General features: G+C 32.3%; 2 protein-coding genes across 2 annotated transcripts; both read right to left on the bottom strand.

The window, feature by feature from the left end:
* Positions 1-424: 424 nt before the first annotated feature.
* Positions 425-3,749, bottom strand: LOC120082992 (tubulin beta-7 chain). Its single transcript, XM_039038449.2, has 3 exons — positions 3,237-3,749; positions 2,127-2,396; positions 425-1,370 (listed from the first exon to the last, which is right to left on the bottom strand). The coding sequence occupies exons 1-3, from the start codon at positions 3,628-3,630 to the stop codon at positions 703-705; spliced, it is 1,332 nt and encodes a 443-aa protein (XP_038894377.1). The 5' UTR covers positions 3,631-3,749; the 3' UTR covers positions 425-702.
* A 12,073-nt stretch (positions 3,750-15,822) lies between these two features.
* Positions 15,823-19,483, bottom strand: LOC120083167 (Pentatricopeptide repeat (PPR) superfamily protein). Its single transcript, XM_090316033.1, is given in 6 exon segments — positions 15,823-16,691; positions 16,775-16,876; positions 17,011-18,038; positions 18,040-18,606; positions 18,608-19,210; positions 19,349-19,483. Coding segments are annotated over 3 exon segments (1,845 nt in total). The 5' UTR covers positions 19,106-19,210; positions 19,349-19,483; the 3' UTR covers positions 15,823-16,691; positions 16,775-16,876; positions 17,011-17,258.
* Positions 19,484-20,987: the final 1,504 nt, after the last annotated feature.

Raw genomic sequence — 20,987 nt, 5'->3', positions numbered from 1 at the left:
CTCTTAGTTGAAACTTCCTTCTTTAGTGGAACTTTTGTGGACTTTTTTTTCCCTTATTTTTATGTCATTGTATTCCTTCATTTTTTTCCCTCGATGAAGTTTGTTTGAAAAAGGGGAAAAAAGAAAAGGTCTATTGTAATGAAAATTATGAAAATAGTTAGGCTAAAATCGGAAAATGGAAACTTCAACTGATAAGAGAAAAAGGAAGAAAAAAGTGAAGGATATAAAAATGGTTTTGTGAGCTAATCAAACACAGAAATCACACTATTAAGGAATAAAAAGGATTATCCCAAGGAAAAATTCAAATAATCCAGATGACATTAGGATGTCAAAAGTTTTTTACTATGAATTATGAATAAAAAAATGTATTAAGTATAAGTGCTCCAAGCAACAATTGTTTAATTTATATCAAGATAGAAGACAATGAAACAAATTTCCAACTTAAAATATGCCCACCTACTAAATACAAATATCAATCATTCTAAATCAAACAAAGAAATATTATATCCAAAACCCAGCTCTGATTACATTACATGAACCCTCACTCACTCCATACAGCTCAAAACATGTAAAAAGCTTCTACAAACTGCTGGACAACAGGAAACAACACCATCATCATAACCATCACAAACTTAAACATAAATGTCAACAACAGCAAATTATAGTTTCGAACAAACCAAGGTCGTTGCTGGGGACGGTGGCTCAAGCAGGGATTTCCTCTTCTTCATCTTCATACTCTTCATCCGCAGTTGCATCCTGGTACTGCTGATACTCGGCGACCAGATCGTTCATGTTACTCTCAGCCTCCGTGAACTCCATTTCGTCCATTCCTTCACCGGTGTACCAATGCAAGAAGGCCTTGCGCCTAAACATGGCTGTGAACTGCTCGCTAACCCTCCTGAACATCTCCTGAATCGAAGTCGAGTTACCGATGAAAGTCGATGCCATTTTCAGACCCTTGGGTGGGATGTCACAGACGCTGGACTTCACGTTGTTGGGTATCCATTCGACAAAGTAAGATGAGTTCTTGTTTTGTACATTAATCATCTGCTCGTCTACTTCTTTCGTGCTCATCTTGCCACGGAACATGGCTGAAGCAGTAAGGTATCGCCCATGTCGTGGATCAGCAGCACACATCATGTTTTTGGCATCCCACATCTGCTGGGTTAATTCTGGCACTGTAAGGGCTCGGTATTGTTGGGATCCTCTTGATGTTAATGGTGCAAAACCAACCATAAAGAAATGTAGACGAGGGAATGGAATAAGATTGACAGCAAGCTTTCGTAGATCAGAGTTCAATTGTCCAGGGAAACGTAGACAACAAGTAACACCGCTCATAGTAGCAGAGATAAGGTGGTTCAGATCACCAACTACAATATGACAATTGAACAAGAAAAAAACCTGATGAATAAGGCTCCGTTTGGTAATAATTTTATTTTTAGTTTTCTATTTTTGAAATTTATGTCCGTTTTCTCCCAAATCCCTTGCCATGGTTTTCACTTTCCTTAAATAAACATTTGAATTCTCAGTGAAAATATAAAAACAAAAACAAGTTTTCAAAATTTGGTTTGGTTTTTTGAAAACATTGATAAAAAAAAGACTACACAAATAAAATTTCGGAGTGAAAGTAGAATTTAGAAGCTTAATTTTTAAAAAACAAAAAATCAAACATAAAATAGTTACCAAATGGGTCTAAGGCTTATCTTATAAACACAATATTAAATAAATGAAGAAAACTACTAAAAGATTGCACTTATTTGACATTTACATGCAGGTGAATATGCGGTTGCATTTGTGCATAACATGCCAAAGTCCACTTTCTTTTCCTTTTGCCAGTATTGAAATTTGGCCAAAAAGGTGAAAGGGAAAAGTAAAACTAAAGAAAGAACGTACAACTGGAACCCTTTTTACTACAACTGCCACCAGTGAATGATGATCGGGATTTGAAAACAATCAATTTTTTGCTATTGCTCAGTACAGCCATGAAAAAACACATTATAAACAGTTCAAGAGCCATATCAGAATTTCAGATTTTCAACACCATCCATTTTAAGATTTTAGATAACAATGAGTATGGAAGGGTAACTTCGAGACCCAAATATGAGTTGTATGACTTGGGAACTTACATGTTGGAGTAGCAAGCTTGAGTGTCCGGAAACAAATATCGTAGAGGGCTTCATTGTCAAGAACCATGCATTCATCAGCATTTTCAACAAGCTGGTGAACAGACAAAGTGGCATTGTATGGTTCTACAACTGTGTCTGAAACCTTGGGAGAAGGAAATACAGAAAATGTCAACATCATGCGATCTGGGTACTCCTCTCTGATCTTTGAAATCAGAAGTGTTCCCATTCCAGATCCAGTACCTCCACCCAAAGAATGACAAACTTGAAATCCTATACAAATAATCAGGAAAAAGGAGTGAGCCGTTTTAAGAGACCTCTTTGTACATGCATGTGCATGTGGCATAGATGATAAATTATTTGATGAGACCGCCATAATGCAATTGCCAATTTCTTGATGTTGGATATATAAAAGAGAAGTATCTTGAATTTATATCCAGTTTGAAAAAATGACCAGATATAAGAAGAATCGAGAAGTTAACACTTTAAGGAGATGAAGAATCATTTATCAACATAGTGAATCCTCAAGTTCATAAATGATAAATAACTGACTTGAAAGCGGAGTAACAATATTAATTACATTAGATTTTACTTGATTAGAACAGAGTTAATGGTGCAAACAAACAGAACGTGTATATATTAAAAGAAAGATACAAAATTACCCACAAAATCAAAGCTGATAAAAACAACTTCATAGAATTACAAATTATGAAGAGGATGAAAATAGGAAGATTCTCCGGTCCTGATTATCTTTTCAGCATGATCAGATCTAAACACGGAGAAATATATACTACCCATGATATCAGAAGCTCAACTCAACGAACGTAAAAAGATTTGCAGGAATTGAACCATTTCTCAAATTATAAGAAGCAAGCTCAGTAGAGAAATGGTTCTTGAAAACAAAACCCCAAACACCAAAAGGCTATAAAAGAAGCTAATCGATAAGATACGAAGATAAAGGGTGGAATTTCAATAACGCCAGAATTGCGATGCCAGATAAATTCACTGAAATCTCAATACAAATTACCACAAAATGAACCAAGTGAGAAAATTGCGCGCGAAACAGTAAGTCCAAGACCAACAGTTTTTCGAAATTTAAAAAACTAAAATTACCTTGCAAGCAATCACAATTCTCAGCCTCCTTCCTGACAACGTCTAGAACAGAATCGATAAGTTCAGCTCCTTCGGTGTAGTGTCCCTTAGCCCAATTATTCCCAGCCCCAGACTGACCAAAAACGAAGTTATCGGGACGGAAGATCTGGCCATAGGGTCCGGATCTGACGGAATCCATGGTTCCAGGCTCAAGATCCATAAGAACAGCACGAGGAACATACCTTCCGCCACTGGCTTCATTGTAATAGACATTAATCCGCTCGAGCTGAAGCTCAGAGTCGCCGCTATACTTGCCGGTGTGATCAATGCCATGTTCGTCGCAAATGACCTCCCAGAACTTGGCTCCGATCTGGTTGCCGCATTGGCCGCCCTGGATGTGGAGGATTTCTCTCATCTTTGATTGATTTTCCCGGGAAACAAACGGAAAAATGACGAGATCTACAGCGGGAAAATTGGGGGAGTTGGATTTCTGTTATTGAACCAATGGAACTCAGAAGGTGGGAGGGATAAACAGGGATGTCGGGGGGTATTTATACTTGCTTTTTCAAGTAAATAAGATAAATTTGATGGGCTTTTTTGCAAATAAACTTTTTTTTTCTCAGTTCCAAAAAAGGAAAATAAACTAAATCAAAACCAATGTTTTTCTCTCTCTTTCTCTCAACCCTTCATTTTTACCCTTTCTTAAAAAAAAAAAACTAAACAAGTCAATAGGCAGCTAATTTTTGTTCTTATATTTTCTAACCATGAAAATAAAAATTAGTTTTTTTCTTTTTTACTGTTACAATGGATATACCTTTTTATCATACATTTATATATATATATATATATATAAAAACTAGAAAAATTATTTTAAATAACAGTACAGCTGAAAATATTTACAAATAATATTAAAATACCACGGAGTATTTGCGATAGATCGCGATAAACTATTATTTGTATCTATCATGACACAGATAAACACAGATAATAGTCTATCGTGATCTATCGCAAATATACAATGAAATTTTGTTATATTTGTAAATATTTTAGTTCATTTTCCTATATTTGAAAACAACATCCGAACTATCATTTTTCTCTTTTCCTATTATAAAAAGGATCTTTGTGTAATTTTCATCGAATTTTTTTTTCATATTGAGAAAGTTCTATCTTTCTCATATTTAAATTTAACTAGAATCCAAAGTTGAAAAGAAAAGAATAATGGGTTTTAATTTTGGTTGATATTTGGTATGATTAATGGCCATAATTGTTATTTACATAGAATTAAGTAAAATTTAGGGTAATTATTGTGAATAACACTTTTAAGACTAATAATTAAATGTACATTAACATTTTTAGAGAGTTCCAAATATAGCAAAAGTAGACTTCTATTAGTGATAGACTCTATCAGTTGATTGATTTCTATCAACAATATAGTATAATACCGATAGACTTTAAGAGTTGGATCTAAATTTTGTTATATCTATATATTCTTTTACATTGTGCTATATATGCTAATACTTTGAGTTTGATTATTATATTTGTAACTGCTCCTAAAATTTAAACACCATAATATAGTCTAAATCAAAGTGAATATAACTCAATTAACGTAAAAATATATTAACGATCAAAAAAATTTGTGGTTCAAGTCTCTTTATTGCTATCGTATCGAGAGAAATTTTCATATGCTACACAAAAGATTGTTAGGTGAAATAGATATTTAAAATAGTAATAGAAATAAGTGTGGCGAAAATTGCAACTAATCAAAAATCGACATTTCGATGATAAGTTTGAATTATAGGTATATTTCTCTTTAGAAATAATTTAATAATTTAAGGGTGGAAAAAAAGAAACGAAAATAAAAAGGATTTTAGAAGTTGATTTAAATATCTGAAAAGATGTTATGGGCTATGGCCTATGGGATGGGATGATTGGTAGAGAGTGAGTTGTACTGGAAAATGACATGTGATCTGAATAAAAAATAAAACAATAATAATAATTAAAAATTAAAGAATAAAGAAATAAAACTTTTAATTGGATTTTGTTTTTTTTCCCTTTTTTGAGAAATTAAAATTGGGTTTTGTTAAAGTGTTGTGTCAGTTACATTATACACATAATATATGGCCATGACTTTCAATGCAAGCCAAACCACATCACTTTTTACTTATTTTCATTTTTTCTTAAGTCTAAATTTAAATTTACAAGTTGAAATCTCTCACCTCCAAATTGTGTTCAACTCAACAATATTAATAAAAATAAATAAATAAATAAATAAATAAAATTAAAAATTAAAAATTTGAAAGTTTCCAATGACATTGTTAAATCTTTTGTCTACGGAATCCATTATCAAGAAGTGTATCCACGGCTCCCCCTCGAATCAGAAAAAAAGAGGAATTATATTTTTATTTAATGCTGTCATTAAAACAATTAATATAACATTTATATTTTAGTAATAAAATATCATTTTGATCTCCATAGTTTGAAGTTAGGCTATATTTACCAATTTGTAATGAAAATTGGGAATTCCATTATGATTAGACTAATTTTTATTACAGAATATAGCCTAACTTCAAACTATGGAGATCAAAATGATATTTTATGATGGAATAATTGCATTAGGCCTGAATCGTAAACGTAATTGAATTATTTTTTATCATGTTTATTTAGAATAACAAATCTGTCACATTTACCGTTACTATTACTGTTTGACCTTAATGGTAACGGTAATGGTAAGTGTAACAGTAAATGTGACAAATCCATAATTCTCATACTGGTACAGTAACAATATCTATAACAGTAACACTACTGATAATGGTAGAGGTCATGAGTCTCATGTAATTTTCAAATACAATCAGATTAAGCACCATCCATTTTCCAATCAGATTGCGCATTTTGATTACAAATTTGGAGGCGAGTCCCACAGTTCATTACAATTACGGAATACAAGTAAAAAACAACAAACGTAATCAATTAGAACCCACCTTGCATATTACCATTGCTAGATTATGTTTCACATGCGCTAGACGACAAACGTGACCTTAATCTATTAAATTAGTAGAGCCTAAATTTAATACCTATTTAAACTTCAACGACTAAAATTGAATACTTGAAAGTAGGATTAAATTTAAACAAATTTGTAAGTACATGGATAAAATAATATTAAAAAAAGGGCAGTAAGATATTTATATAAGATGCCCATTAGTCTATTTAGTTGTGTTCAAATATTAAGATTATGGCAACTCATTCTAACATTTATCTAATGGCTATGTCATGTAATTCTTATTAATAGTGTTTTTTTCTTTTAAATTTTTTTGGAGGAGACCTTGAAAGGAATAGTGTTATGTTTAAGAATTAAATAAAAGTATAATTCAAAATTTAATGATGTATTTGAAAATTAAAGCTAGAGCCTATTTAAGCTAAAATGTAGAGAGAATATATCTATAATTAAATCCATTTTTTAGATTTTTTTTCGATAGATGATAATTATGATTTTTTTTAAAAGATTTAAAAATAGTACAAATTTATTGAGGATTTTACATTAAAAAACCAGAGAGATCTCACAATATTTATATGATATATGAATTACTCATTTGATTACTAATTGTTTTGAGATAGAATTTCATAAATTTATATAGATTTTTTTTAAAAAAAAATTGGAATAAGCGTATGAAAACTATAGAAAGCTAATAGCTATTTTTTTTTTAATGTTTATTTATTTATTACTTTTGTTTATTTGAATGTATGGTAAATTTGGATTGTTAGGTACTCAAAAGCATTAGTTTGGGTTGTAACTAACAAAGTATTCTTAAAAATCTGTTAACAAATATTTTTCCCTATTTATTGTGGAGGTTGAATTCCATAATTGAAAGATCTAAAGAAAGGCAAATTAAAATAATAACAATAATATTAGTAATAATAATAAATAAATTAGCAAATGTTATAAAAAGAAAAGAAAAGAAAATGAGCCATCTTGTTGGCTTCACGAGAAGTATGAGTAAAAACAACATCAAAAAGGCACAAAGGAGCCCATTAATATGACCAATGAAAACTTCGACTTCACTAATCACTTTCTAATTATATTTGTGTTCAAGAAGTCTGTATTTAGAATTTATATTATCTTAATTCGAGTACAATAATTTTATGTTTGGGATACAACGTATTTTAATTTGTGTAAGAAAATCTGTATCTATCGTACTAATTTGTATAATATGGAGTTTTGAAGTATGAGTTTAGGTTGATTATTGTTTTTCTACTTTTTCTTTTATTATACAAATAGTGATATGTTAAATATCATATTTTTGCAAATAGAAATTAAAAAAATATATTATTTAACATGTCATTTGATCTTTTATTGACATAAAAAATTTGAATTAGCACGTTAATATCAATGATGAAGACTACAACCTCACAGGTCACATACTCTGAAGCTTGTTCAATTTTAGTACATATATTTTCAGTAGATCTTAAATTTAGTCCTACTAATTTATTGTTTATTTTTTTTTTAAAAAAATTATTGTCTAATATAAGCATTTTGCTGTAATTTTTTTAAAAATATATTCATATATCATATTTTCTTGCATAAAAATCATTATTTTATTTACTCAGTTTTTGGTAAAAATTAATTTTGAGGAACTAAATTTAAGAGTAGAGAGACCAAAATGATATTTGAAACTAAAATCAAATATGTGGATAGGTCCCTAATGGCTAAGACTCAAGCATTTACCAAAATCATTGCTGGATCTTGGAAATAAGCAACGGAAGCAAAACAAAGAGGGTTTCAACACTAACCTTTGAAGATACCCTTAAATCACAAATTCGAGCTGCAATTCTTCCGTCCTATGGATGTGAACCACCACAAGGTCTTCTCCACTATCCTCTTGGTGCCTTAGATTGAATTGTGGGACTCAAAATAAGCTGGAGAAGAGGTTCTGGTTTTTCAGCTCAAAACCCAGTTTTCAACTCTTGAAACTTTTAGCTGAAACACCTCTGATGCATGCCCGATTTCTACTCCAATTTGGTTTATTTATAGCATGATTTTCATGCAAATGGATTTCCTACCTGAATTACAACTCATGCTTGAGAAATTGGGCTGGAAGAGTTTATGGAATGTGAATAAGGTGCTAGCACCTAAAGTGGGAGAACCCCATTTTTTCCATTTCTAATTTTCTTCTTTTTCTTTTTTCTTTTTAATTTAAAATTTATTTTTCAAATTAATTAATTTCAGTTTTTAATTTAAAAAAAAAACTGAAATTTTATTAGTTTTACAAAAAAGAATTCAAAATTAATTTTTTAAATAAAATTAATAATTAATAATTAATTAAATAATTTAATTAATTCTCAAATGATTTAATATCAGATATTAAATTAATTTAACACCAATTCCACTACCGTGAATTCTTATTCATGAATTAATTTAACACCAATTCCACAACCGTGAATTCTTATTCATGAATTTAATATTTAACTCATATTTAAATACTAATTGATTCTCCAATTTTGTTTAATTCTAAAATTAAACGTGTAATTATATCACATATAATTACTAATTCCCTTAATTTTAATTTGAACATTTCAAATCAACTTATCACGCTACTCTAAGGCTAATCTGTTTGTGAGCTAGTAGGGAGACCTAGTGAACCTACAGATCATGGGCTCCAACGATCCGATATTAATTGACTAAACTCTTTGCATCGAATAAACCCCCATTCTTTAACTATTGGATCACTCCACTAAAGCCTAGAGTTGCACTTCCCTCACCGTAGATATATTGTATCCACTCGATATAACCATGATTAGTAAGTTAACCCTTTTTAGGTTGTTCGTAATAACTGGGCCAAATAGTTGTTTTACCCTCGAGATTACCTCTTGTTCCTATCCCATTGGTCCTCTAATAAACAATTGGTTTGTGATCCGATCATCAAATCGAGCCCCTATCGGGCCAATGAGAGGGTAGAGCCTCTTGTTCAAGACCCAGGGTTAGCACTTAAGGGAACAACCTCTCTACTATTCCTAAAAGTGGGTAAGAGTGAGTTTCATTTTGCACCCTATGTTCTCAGCTATCTACCTGGTATTACCCCTGAAATGAAAGGTTTATTGAGCCGACGCTGTTGAGCCAATCTTCACCTATACAAATCTAAGGATAATCCCGAATAAATAAGAGTTCATAGTTAGCTCAGGATTAAGGTCAAGTTACCTAGGTCATCGTTGTGAAATAATTAGTCTTAAATAGTAAACAACGTTATAAAGTAAGAGTGACTTATTTCGTGGTTCGATCTTGTGCAAATTCATTGCACAGGATGCTCCTACTCCTCATGTCATCACATGTACGAATTATGATCACTTCGTTTGTAGCACTTTACAACTTCTTATAACAACTACAGAATGGGCCACATCCGATAGTGTAATCAGAATAAGGCACCCAATCTTATTCATATACTATAGACCATTTTGACTATTTGCTCGAACCTGATCCACATTTATGTCTCCACATAAAGTTCAAGTACTCATATAATAGTCATGGATTTATTCGTTTATTGGATTTATTTCTAAAACGAAATAAAATAAGAAATTCATATATTCAATAACAACTTTACTAAATTTCAGAATAAGTTTATTGTTTACAAACCACGAGTTTTAGAACATAAAACCTAACAATCATTTTATGAGATTTTTCAAAAGGAAAGAGCAGGCTCCTATACTTGATAGGTTTTTTCTTCCTCTCTCTAATACAACAATGGGAGGTGAGGAGATTGATCATCTTTTTAGTATAATAATGGTTGAAAATTTAAACTATAGACCTCTCAATTGTTAACACATTTATATCCTAATTCAACCGTGCTCGTTTTAGTGAGATTATGGATGGTTCAACTTCCAAGAAAGTGATAAAGTATTTTTATCCATTGAACTTGTTCGAAAGATCTCAATTCCCATAGCTAGGTGTGCATGCAAACTCCTATTTGAGTTATACTCCAACGAAGTAATAATATTAAATAGACCATTTAGGTCATGTTAACTCATTTTAATTGGAAGAAACTTTTAAAGTTTAAAGTTAATAAACTTCAGAGTACAAAATTTAGTTGAATTGAACATGTAATAATTAGATGTGGAGTTCATAAAAATGTGTTTGGAGTGGAAAATTGAGTTGAGTGGAATAGAGATATCTAGTGCAGTTTTTTGTAATCTAAAAAACTATGATTTTCTGTTTGCACTACTTTTGTGCAACCATTTATTTACACATGTTTTCCTAAGTTTTCAATGTCCAATTGAGATACCAATTTAAAAAGTTTACATATATTTTACGATCGATTTTGTGCATGTAATTTTTCAAGGATATCAACTTAGAAAGTAATGAAAAAAAAGCCTTTGATCATTGAGATTAGTGAATACGTCCCCTACTTTTCTTTCTTTTCTTTTTTGAAATAGAGGAACCAACGACCTTAAGTACTTCAATAACTTATTAGATTCCAATTATAGTGATTTTTTTTAGTACAACAACATGAAAGTATGAGGATTTAAACATTTGACTCTCCTTGTCGATGGCACATGTCTAAGTTAATTGAGTTGACTTAACATTTTTTATAATTTTCTGCATGTAAACCATTGTACTCAAGGTATACTTTTTTTTTTCATAGAATCAACATATTTATAACATACTTTCACATTTGTGGAATGTATAAATGAAAAATGCACAAAAAAAAAAAAAAAAGTAGATCAATCTTATGGCTTAAGATTTTTATGGCATTTAAATCAAATTGTAAGTTATGGTTTATTATATATGTATGTTGGTTGGATTAGAGCATTAGTATGTGCCACTTTTTCATATACATGACACAAGAAATTTTAACAACATTATGTCTAAAATTGAGAATGCATGTTTTAATCTATTTTTCTTATGAAAAATGCATCTTTAACTTTTTTAAAAATAAAAATGTATATGTATTATTTAGGGCTTTCTTATGAAATTTATACGGATATTTCCATTTTTTTAAAATTTGTAAGACGTATGTTCTTTTTTAACATGTCATTTGATATTTTTTTAACTTAAAAACTTGAATTAGGTTTTGTTTGGATTACCTAGAAAAATATGTTTTCTAAAAAGTCATATTCATTTCCTCATGTGGCTACATTTTCTCAAAGTATTTTTTATACACAAGTTTGTTTGATTTGATAGAAACTCATTGGCTGAGTTTTTCGATTTTTATTTTGAGTATTATATGATTGATCGAGTTGATCGTGAAATTAGTCGTTCGAGATGATCAATAGAAGTGGTGGTTGGAGTTGGTCGTTGAAGGTAGTTCCTAAAGTTGGTCGTCGAAGTGAGGTGCGTGGTGTCGATAGTGATTGTTATCAGAGTTGGTCACTTAAGTGAGGCGGCGATAATCATCGACACGGTTGTTATCGAAGTTGGTCACACACAATAATAAGCAGGTGAAGTCATTAAAAACATTAGAGAGAGCGAGAGTTTAGTTGCATTACTAATTTTTACCAGCTCAATAAATACATTAATGATCTAGACATTAAGTTGGTAAAAATTAACTCAATTTAGTGTCAAACACCCTAATAGATATGTTAGAACTCGAATATGATCCTTTTAAATTCTAATGAAATTATTTTTCACGTGTGGTTGATAGTAGGCGACATATTCCCTAATGAGTAAATGCCATTTGCACAATAAATAATTGAGAACATTATTCCAACGGTACTTGGTTATATTTCTAGTGGGTCCCACTTAGTGTGATTTTTTTAAAAAATAATAAATGACATTTTTAAATTTAAAGAAAAAAATAATTGCATCTCAGGCTGTTTTTCTCGAGCAATTAATAAATTTAAATTAAATTACAATTTTGGTATGTAGTTAGTTTTTGAAGCTTTCTCTATATCGATTTAGTCCGTATATTTCCAATTTTGTATCAATTTAGTTCCTAAATTTTAGTATATAATAATTTAGTCCCTGAATTTTAGTATGTAACAATTTAGTCTATAAATTTTAGTATGTAATAATTTAGTCTTTGTACTTTCAAATTAATAACAGTTTAGTTCCCAATATAAAAAATTCATTAAAAATTGATGTCAATTTTATTAGTTTATGATATTATCTTTGTATTTTATAAAAGGATCGAGTCTCTAATTAGTTTGTCGGTTTATTTATGTAAGAAATTTTATTGAATTTTCACACTAATTTCTACGAAAGGGATTAAATCGTTACAAATTTTAAAGTACAAGGATTAAGTTGTTACATAGTAAAACTAAAAGATTAAATTGTTACAAAATTGAATATCTAAGAACTAAATCGTTATAAATTAAAGTTTATGGACTAAGTTGTTACTTCTACGAAAGTTTGGGGTCTAAAAGTGATTTTTAACCTAATATATAATATAAATAAAAAATCCTTTGATTTCTAAGACATTTGATTATTTGAAGTCACAACAAAATCCTTGATTATTTAAAGTAAAACAATCCTTGTAACAATTCCAATATTAAAAACAACAATACCAAAAGGGATGGCAACTGTCTTGGTCTATATTGTTTAAATATTTCCATCTTGTTCATGATTCCCTCCATGAAAAAGTGGGGGAAAGGATACTCAAATCTAACCAAACAGCATTAATATATGAATAACCAATAACTCAATTTGATGAAAAAAATAGAACATATGATAAAGACATTTTCTTTTTTTAAAGAGTAAAGACATCATTAAGAATAGGTATATGTGTGTGTGTATATTTACATTTTGACAAAGATATCATTGTCAATCAATTACATCTTTTACTTTGCTTTCTTTTCTTGGAAGTTGAGATAATATCATTTTGGTTTCACTTTTAATAGGAAGAGTTTGGATCAATTGCTTGAAACATAAGGGAGCCAATTGGCATTCTCATTGGGTCTTTCAAAATTCTTAAACAAATATATTATGGACTCGTCTTTTAGCATTTCAGTTTATAATTTTTTATTTAACAATTACAATGAATAGTACTTTTAGGGTATTTCACCCTACAGATGAAGTTGGTGCGTAGAGATTATCAACTTAATGGATGATCATCTTGCCTCTCTTCGAGTTCATAGCTTGCCTCTTCAGCTACTTGACAGGACAGGGGGTTGAGTCCACATTTAGGCGATGCACGACCATGATCGGATTGACTCTAGGCATGCCTTCGTGGAACCATGCAAATATATCGACATTCTCTCTGAGGACTTGTTCAAGTTTAGCCCTTAGAGCGAGGAAGACCTTGAATCCAATTTAGATTGTATGGCCCTCTTGTTTTAGGGTCATCTCCTCGGTTTTCGTCACCAATTGTACGGTTGGTCCTCATAAAATCTTGATTGACTTGGGTCTCCAATCGATCGGACTCGTCCTCGAGCAGTTATGAAGCACAATTAACTCGAGAGTTGGAAGAACCCCGATCTTTTCATTGTTGTTTTCCCTCTGGGGTGCTAATCTTCGTTGGTGGTTCTTGGACTTGTCATCCCCACATGCAGCACCAAATATTGTTGTGCATATCCCGCAATCTTGGGCTTGTAGCAAAGCTCCTTTGGGATTGTGAATGCGTCTGGATCGACTTGCAAGAAAACTCGCACTAGCGTGGTGTCAAGCCAAACACACTCTAATGCCTAAATTACATGAAGTGTTTAGTTCAACTAAGCATTTAGAGTATTATTTACCCCTCAAAGGCAGTGGAATGAGACTATTTATAGAATTTGTCATCTGACATCTGCTTGGGACGTGTAATATCAACGACGTTAGCATAGGTAGTCCTCAAATTTGTAGGCTTTCAGTCATCGAGCTCTACTTGGATATTTCATCTTTGGTGATATCAAACTCAACTGGTTGACCCAACACTCTAGACTTTGACTTTATATTTAGGGACATGTAGACCTCTAGGTCTATTCTTGGGATGCCTTGGGCTTAGAACTTACATTGCCTTGAGCAACCTTCAACAAAAGTTTAAAAATACTAATGCAACTTTATTATGTTCAATAGTATTAATGGTTTTCAAACATAATAACGATAATGATATCTCCAAACTTGTTTTTTTAATACCGAATCTCGCGTCTGAAATGGAATCCTTTTGTGGTCTTTGTGGATGTGTTTGTGAGCATAATTGAAACTCCCACGACTCTTTGTAGTTAACAGAACGGTGATGGAGTGGTAAAGGAAGAGAAGAAATATCGAGATCTCAAGCTATTTTCACTTGAGTATTTTCATTTCAGTACTCATCAATATCAACATTTGCATTACCATCACATTTAAAGTTCTCAACCAGAATTTTTTTCATCACCACAAATTGAATTTATTTAAAGTTCAGAAGACAATTTGTATTCAAAGAATTGTACATGTGTATAGACTTTTATTATAATATGAACCATCATATAATATTAAGAGCCTATCAATAGTCTAACTACAAAATATAAGGAATAATGTCAGGAATAATGTCAGGATCAGATTTGCATGTCAATCTCCAAAATATTAAAATGGGAAAAAATAAATAAATAAAAAGTTGACTTGCACATCTGCAACAGAGGTCATTACAAGTCTCTCTAATATAAAGAAAGTCAAATATATATATATATAGAGAGAGAGAGAGCAATGCCTATGTTAATTTCTTAAGAGCAAAGTTCTTAACAGAGGCCTTTAGCAGCATTCAGGTATTCAACTTTCCCAAAAGGCAAAAACCTTCTAAACTTATACATTACAACTTCTGAGGAATTTTTCACAAAGACAGATTTAAAAGAACCCCACCTCGATTCTTCAGCAGACTGACGCCTTAGAGTTGTCTGTTCCTTTGATTCTCCATCAAACAAGTCTCTTGAAATCTAAGCTCTACCGTGCAAAACAGTTCTTTGAAGTTTAAGCCATTTCCGGTTCGTACTGCAGTGAGAGGGAGAGTCTCTCCGAAGTCTGGCAACAGCTTCATCCCCCAATCTACAAGAAATGTGTCTTTTTTATCAGAAATAGTCACACCTATATTCGGCAATATGGAACCAGGGATATATCTGCGAGTTTTTCTGCAGATTTAAAGTCAAATGGATATGTTTTTAAAATAATTCCAATATAGGCCTCAATAGTCTTTTAGAAAGATCATTTTAGATCACAATTTAACCATACCGAATCCCTCTGCTGCAAAATCAAAACTTGGATCGACCATCAACAAAGTTATGGGAGCGTAGGAGACTGTTGTCTCGTTTCGTGTACCAAAAGTTTTCATTCTAAAAGCCAATTAGCCTAAAATTTTTGCTATAAGAAAAGATTTATCCATGCATCTATCTAGTAAAGTACACTATACTTGTTAACATATTTGAAACCACATTATCCTAAAAAAAAGGTCCAGTAAAGAGAACTGAGGTGGCTGGCTTTGAGGTTGGCTTTGAAGACGTGTCAGGGGAGGAAACAGCTGAGGAAATGGAATTAACCCTCAAAAGCCAAGAACATGCTGCAGCATTGCAAGCAGAGCCACCTTGAAATTGTACTTTATGGAATACATCATTTCAATTTCAATCAAGTGTAGTATTCATGAGGGCAAATTGCAAAAACCAACTCTAAAATATGATAGTAATTACAATTATACCCTCAAACTTCTACAAGTATTAAAATTAAACCCTCAAACTTACAATAGTCGTAGAAATTGGATCTCTAAATGATACAAACTGAGCCCTCAAACTTATACAATGGTCACAATTTCTCTAATTATGTAAGTTTGAAGCTCAATTTTTACAATTGAAAGTTTAAAGATATAATTACAACTATCACCATATTTGAGGGTGGTTTTTGTAATTTGCCCTATTTACAACATGTGTTATAGTTTATACATGCTTTTGGCCCTGTACTCCAGAAAGAAAAAGGTATGCGAAAGGAAAATGCTCTCAGATTGGTTAGAACCAATAAAAAAGCAACATAACTTTTCTTGATGTGCCAGGAGTACAGGCAGGGGAGGGCCAGGGCAGGGCGGCAAGGGGGCTGACTCTCAAACCTAGCTTTCTTCAAAAGTCTAAGTTCTTTCCTATCATTAGGCTTCCTTTTGAAGCTATGAGCCACCAAAAATTTGAGAGAATACGTTCAAATGCTAGGGAACCACAACAGGAAATGAACAAGGTTAAGAAATTTTCACCAACTTCATGTAGAATCTTTGATGTCAATATGATTCTGCTCCTCATCATTTATATTGCACAACAAACCCCAGTTTGAAGAAAGTGAAATGCTTGGATTCATCTTCTAAACTTTATCATTCTACTCTTGAATCAAATAGCAGAACTTCCTTTACTCTAGAATAGACCATCATACTGAGAAGGGAAAGATATTTGATCATTGGCATCACTTGTGCTCATCGTCTTCCAATGCAAAGTTCGAGGTCTTTATCTCAATTCAAGTACAGCACACAGATCAAATTACCCCCAATGGATTTTCTTGGTTGTTGAAGACCATTGTTTCTCTCAAGCTTTCGCGACTGGGAAGTAGACATACTCCACTAAACTGAGTGGGAAGAACTGATCGATGGTCAGTGGAAAATAAAGGACCGTGAAAAAATAAGCTATCACTTCTTGAAATAATTTAAGAAAGAAAGACAAACCTTATATCAATACGTGCACCTTTAATGACATGAAGGTGCAAAATGAGCAGCTGTGAAAGCCACAGCAGTAGTAATTGCATTATTCCAGGTCTTCACACCTTACTGTCAAAGAGAAAGGGAACAAGGAACTGCATTATTCCAGGTGCATTAATTATTGCATAAAGATCAGAAATCCACAGCAGTAATGGATAGAGTCGTATAAAATGTTCTAAGGATGAAGATTTCAGCTGCTGTACCTTCATTGTGTTTGAGAGTATGTTAGAATACATTCTAGATTGCCAAAAATAGCAACTGTACCATCATTTTGAAAATTGACTTTCCTCCACATGCAAACTCAGCCCACAGAAGCAGCCACATCAGTATATTCTTCGGAGCTAGATGTATCGCAAAATAGACAATATTCTAGACAGCCATTCAATAATTTATAATGTTTTTCAGTAATATTCACAGCTTTGGGGGAATTATCAACCAATGTCTTACAAGCTCATTTCCCAGGTAATAAACCCAAAACTTTCATCTCAATTAATAAACAGATGACCAGATGAGGGTCGTTTGATGATCTACAAATGGCATTATATAACCTAAAGAAATTATTCCTGCTCATTTCTATTCCCAGATCAATCATCTCTTGTAGCATCTGTTTCATGGATTCAAAATTTTTTTCTTTACAAAAACTGGAGAGCATTATGTTGCAAATATGCCTATTTGGATTTATACCAACCTCCTTCATGTAGTTATACATGTTACAAGCCTCTGTATCTCTACCAACCATAAGAAGCCCACAAATGGCAACAGAATATGATACAACATCTAAAGAATTTTCCTCCAATAAATTTGTTCTGAATACTCTAATGGCTGAATGATATTTACCAGCTTTTATAAGTCCATCTATAGTTACAGTGTGGATATGAGCATCAACTCCTGTATAGTTCAAGAGAATGTCATTGTACAGACGAACTGCTTCACCAATTCTTCTTGATTCACAAAGACCAATTAGTACTCCAAGAACACTATACTTATCTGGCGTTAAACCTTTATCCACCATCTCATCATATACTTCCAAGGCAAGCAAAGGAAATCCGGCCTTACCGAGATAGCTAAGCAGAGAGTTACATGCCACCAAATCAACTTCTACAAAAAATTCATCTACTAACTTGGGTAGAAGGAAAAACCTTTTGGATAAACATATGGTATTCAGCAATGAACTGAAGGTATAACAGTCAGGAAGTATATTTCGTTTATCCATATTAAGAAAAATACTGAGGAGCATCATTGAACCTCTCATTCTTAGCAAGACTATCAATCAATACATTATAAAGAATCTGGTCGGGGGAAGGCCCTTCTGATTCAATAATACTTAAAACATCAAATGCATCGCTAACCCGTTTTGCATATATATATCCCTTAATCAAGGTAGTATGTGTCACAATGTTTGGAGAACAGCCAGATCTTTCCATCTTTTTCACTAAAAAAGAAGCATCAGTTCTGTGCAATCGACATAATCCATCAATCATTATAGTCCAAATGTTTACAGACATGGATAGTCCAAAAGTTATCATTACACCCAATACTTGATGTGCTTCTGCCAGCCTACCTAATTTGCATAAACCATTCAAAACCACTTCAAATGTCCCAGGATTAGGACAATACCCCATTCTCCACATACATCTAAAAACATCTCTAATACCTATTAAATCCTTTATTTTGGATAAATTACACAATACAATGTTGAATGTCAAAAAATTTGGCATAAGGGTCTCTTTAAAGACCTTCAAAGCAACATCAGCACGTCCGACCTTGAACAACATATCTATAATCACATTATGTGCAAAATGTGTTTGGTGTATATCCACAGTGATCCATATGGTCAAATGCTTCAAAAACCAAATTGTACATTCCTCCACGCCAATAAATCCTCAAAAGAAGCAGAAACGTTTGTGCCTTAGTTACATTACCAACACTCTCCAATCCCCCAATAATCCCATTCACAGTTTCATATCGTTTCATGAGACGGGAAACCACACCCACCATATAATCAAACGCAGCAGTGTTATGGAAGAAATTGGGCTGTTTAGCACACCACATGAAAAAGCTCAAAGCCACTAAATCAGAAGAACAGTTCAACAGAGTGGTGAGCACGCGATCATTAGTGAGAATCACTTGCCTGTTCTCAGAAAATTTCTGTTCAATGTCTTCGTCTAGTCGGTTGTGGAGGTTTTTGGTCAAATTCAAAAATGGGGCTGACCATTTACGATGTGACTGATGGGCAAATGTTCGGAGGATTTGACGAGGTGCTATTTGGAAGATATTACAGCCATGTCTCCATATCATTGCCAAAAATGTTCAACTTTCTTGTGTCCCAACGCAACATGAGAAAACTGAACAATGGTGATAGAAGCTAGAGATAGCAAAAAAGTTAACTCCAGCTTGTAACCCCTGAATTTGGAAGGATTTCAAATCAGATATGTTCGGATGAAAAAAAAGAAAAACAAACAAAAGGAAGAAATGAAATCTTGCTCAAGTTCTTCGCTGTAACTCAATGAAACAAAATAAAAAAAAAAAAAAAATCAAAACCTTGGGTATCTGAAAAATGAGCGCCGGTGCAAGTGAGTGTCAGTGGCTGCCTGACCGGTAAGGGGACGGAAGGGGTTTTGCTGAACGTGGAGTAGGGTTAGAAACGTAAGGTAGGATGGTTTTAAAAAGTTTGCTAAATTATTAAAAATACCCCAACTTTTAACTTTATTTCATAAATATCTCTAAGAAGTTTCAATAATTCCTTTAACTTTGAATTTTGATCACGTTTACTAATCCGTAATAAAAATTGATGTACTTTTTATGAAATTTTATTGATGGATCCATCGTAATAGACTCGCAAATCTAATTTGATTGCTTTAGATCGTGTTTATTTAGAATTGCGAATTTATCATACTTATGATTGTCATTATCATTACCATTTAATCCTAACGGTAATGATAATAGCAATGATAAATGTAATAGTAAATGTGACATATTCATTGTTATCATACTAGATTTCGTGGTTTGTAATGTATAAACAAAATTCATTTATGTCTATCATTTTGGGGACAGAACCAAGTGGGAAGCTGAGAACATAACTACACAAGATGGATTTCACTCCTTTCCAACTTTAGAGCAAGTAGATGAGTTGTTCCCTTAACGGCTGATTCCAGGTCTTAAACAATGATGCCTCTCTCTCTTATTGGCTTGAGAGGAATTTTGTTTATAGTTGGACCATAAATAGGTTATTAATTAGAAAATTAGTGGGACTTAAAGAGTAAGAGGTAATTACAGGGGTAAAAGTAATTTGACCCAACTGTAATTACGAACGACTTGTGAAAGATCGACTTATTGATAATGGTTATATCCATGGACATAAAAATATTCTACAATGCGAATGGTGGAACTATGGTCTTTAGTGAAATGACTCATAATTAGTGAATGTTGATTAACGTAATTAAAGAGTTTAATTAATTAATTTCGAATCATTGGAGCTTCTAATATGTAGGTTCATAGGTCACATGCTAGCTCAATAAAGATAAAACAATGATTAATTAGTTTTGGAAGAATTTGAATTGTTCAAATTATAAGGGAATATATGTTAATTGTATATGATACTATCAAAATAATGTATATAGATATATTATATTATAAAGTTAATTTTGAATAAGACTCAAAATTAAACTATGAGAGAATAATGTATTTGAATAAAATTCAAATATTAAATAATATAAACGATATTCATATTGAAACTATAGGTTAAATTTAATATGAATGAGATTCATATTACAACTATAATTTATGAGAGGAAAATACATTTGAATATGATTCAAATATAATAATAATTACATATATGATATTTAATTAATTAAAATTTATTAATAATTATTAAATTAAATAAAATAATAACTTCCTTGCAGTTACATGGGAGTTGAAGAGAGTGGTGAGGGGAGTTAACTCCTACTTTCAACAACACCACGAAAATAGGTGAAACCCAATCCCTTGGCCTCTCGGAAGCTCGATCTCGGTTGAGCTGCTTCGCTCCTTTCCATCTATCTTGTCCGGGAAAAGGGGGAGGACCTTGTGGAAGCCCTGCCCACCCTTCTCTATTTTAAGGGATCCAGATCCCTCATATTTAGGATTTTTGGCTTCCTGGACTCATAACAAACGACTAGGAGAGACCAATTGTCTTAGTTAG

Source organism: Benincasa hispida, chromosome 8 (assembly GCF_027475165.1).
Source record: "Benincasa hispida cultivar pf3 chromosome 8, pf3_genome.v1.1, whole genome shotgun sequence".
Lineage (NCBI taxonomy): Eukaryota > Viridiplantae > Streptophyta > Magnoliopsida > Cucurbitales > Cucurbitaceae > Benincasa > Benincasa hispida.
This window is presented reverse-complemented; position numbering and strand designations above follow the sequence as displayed.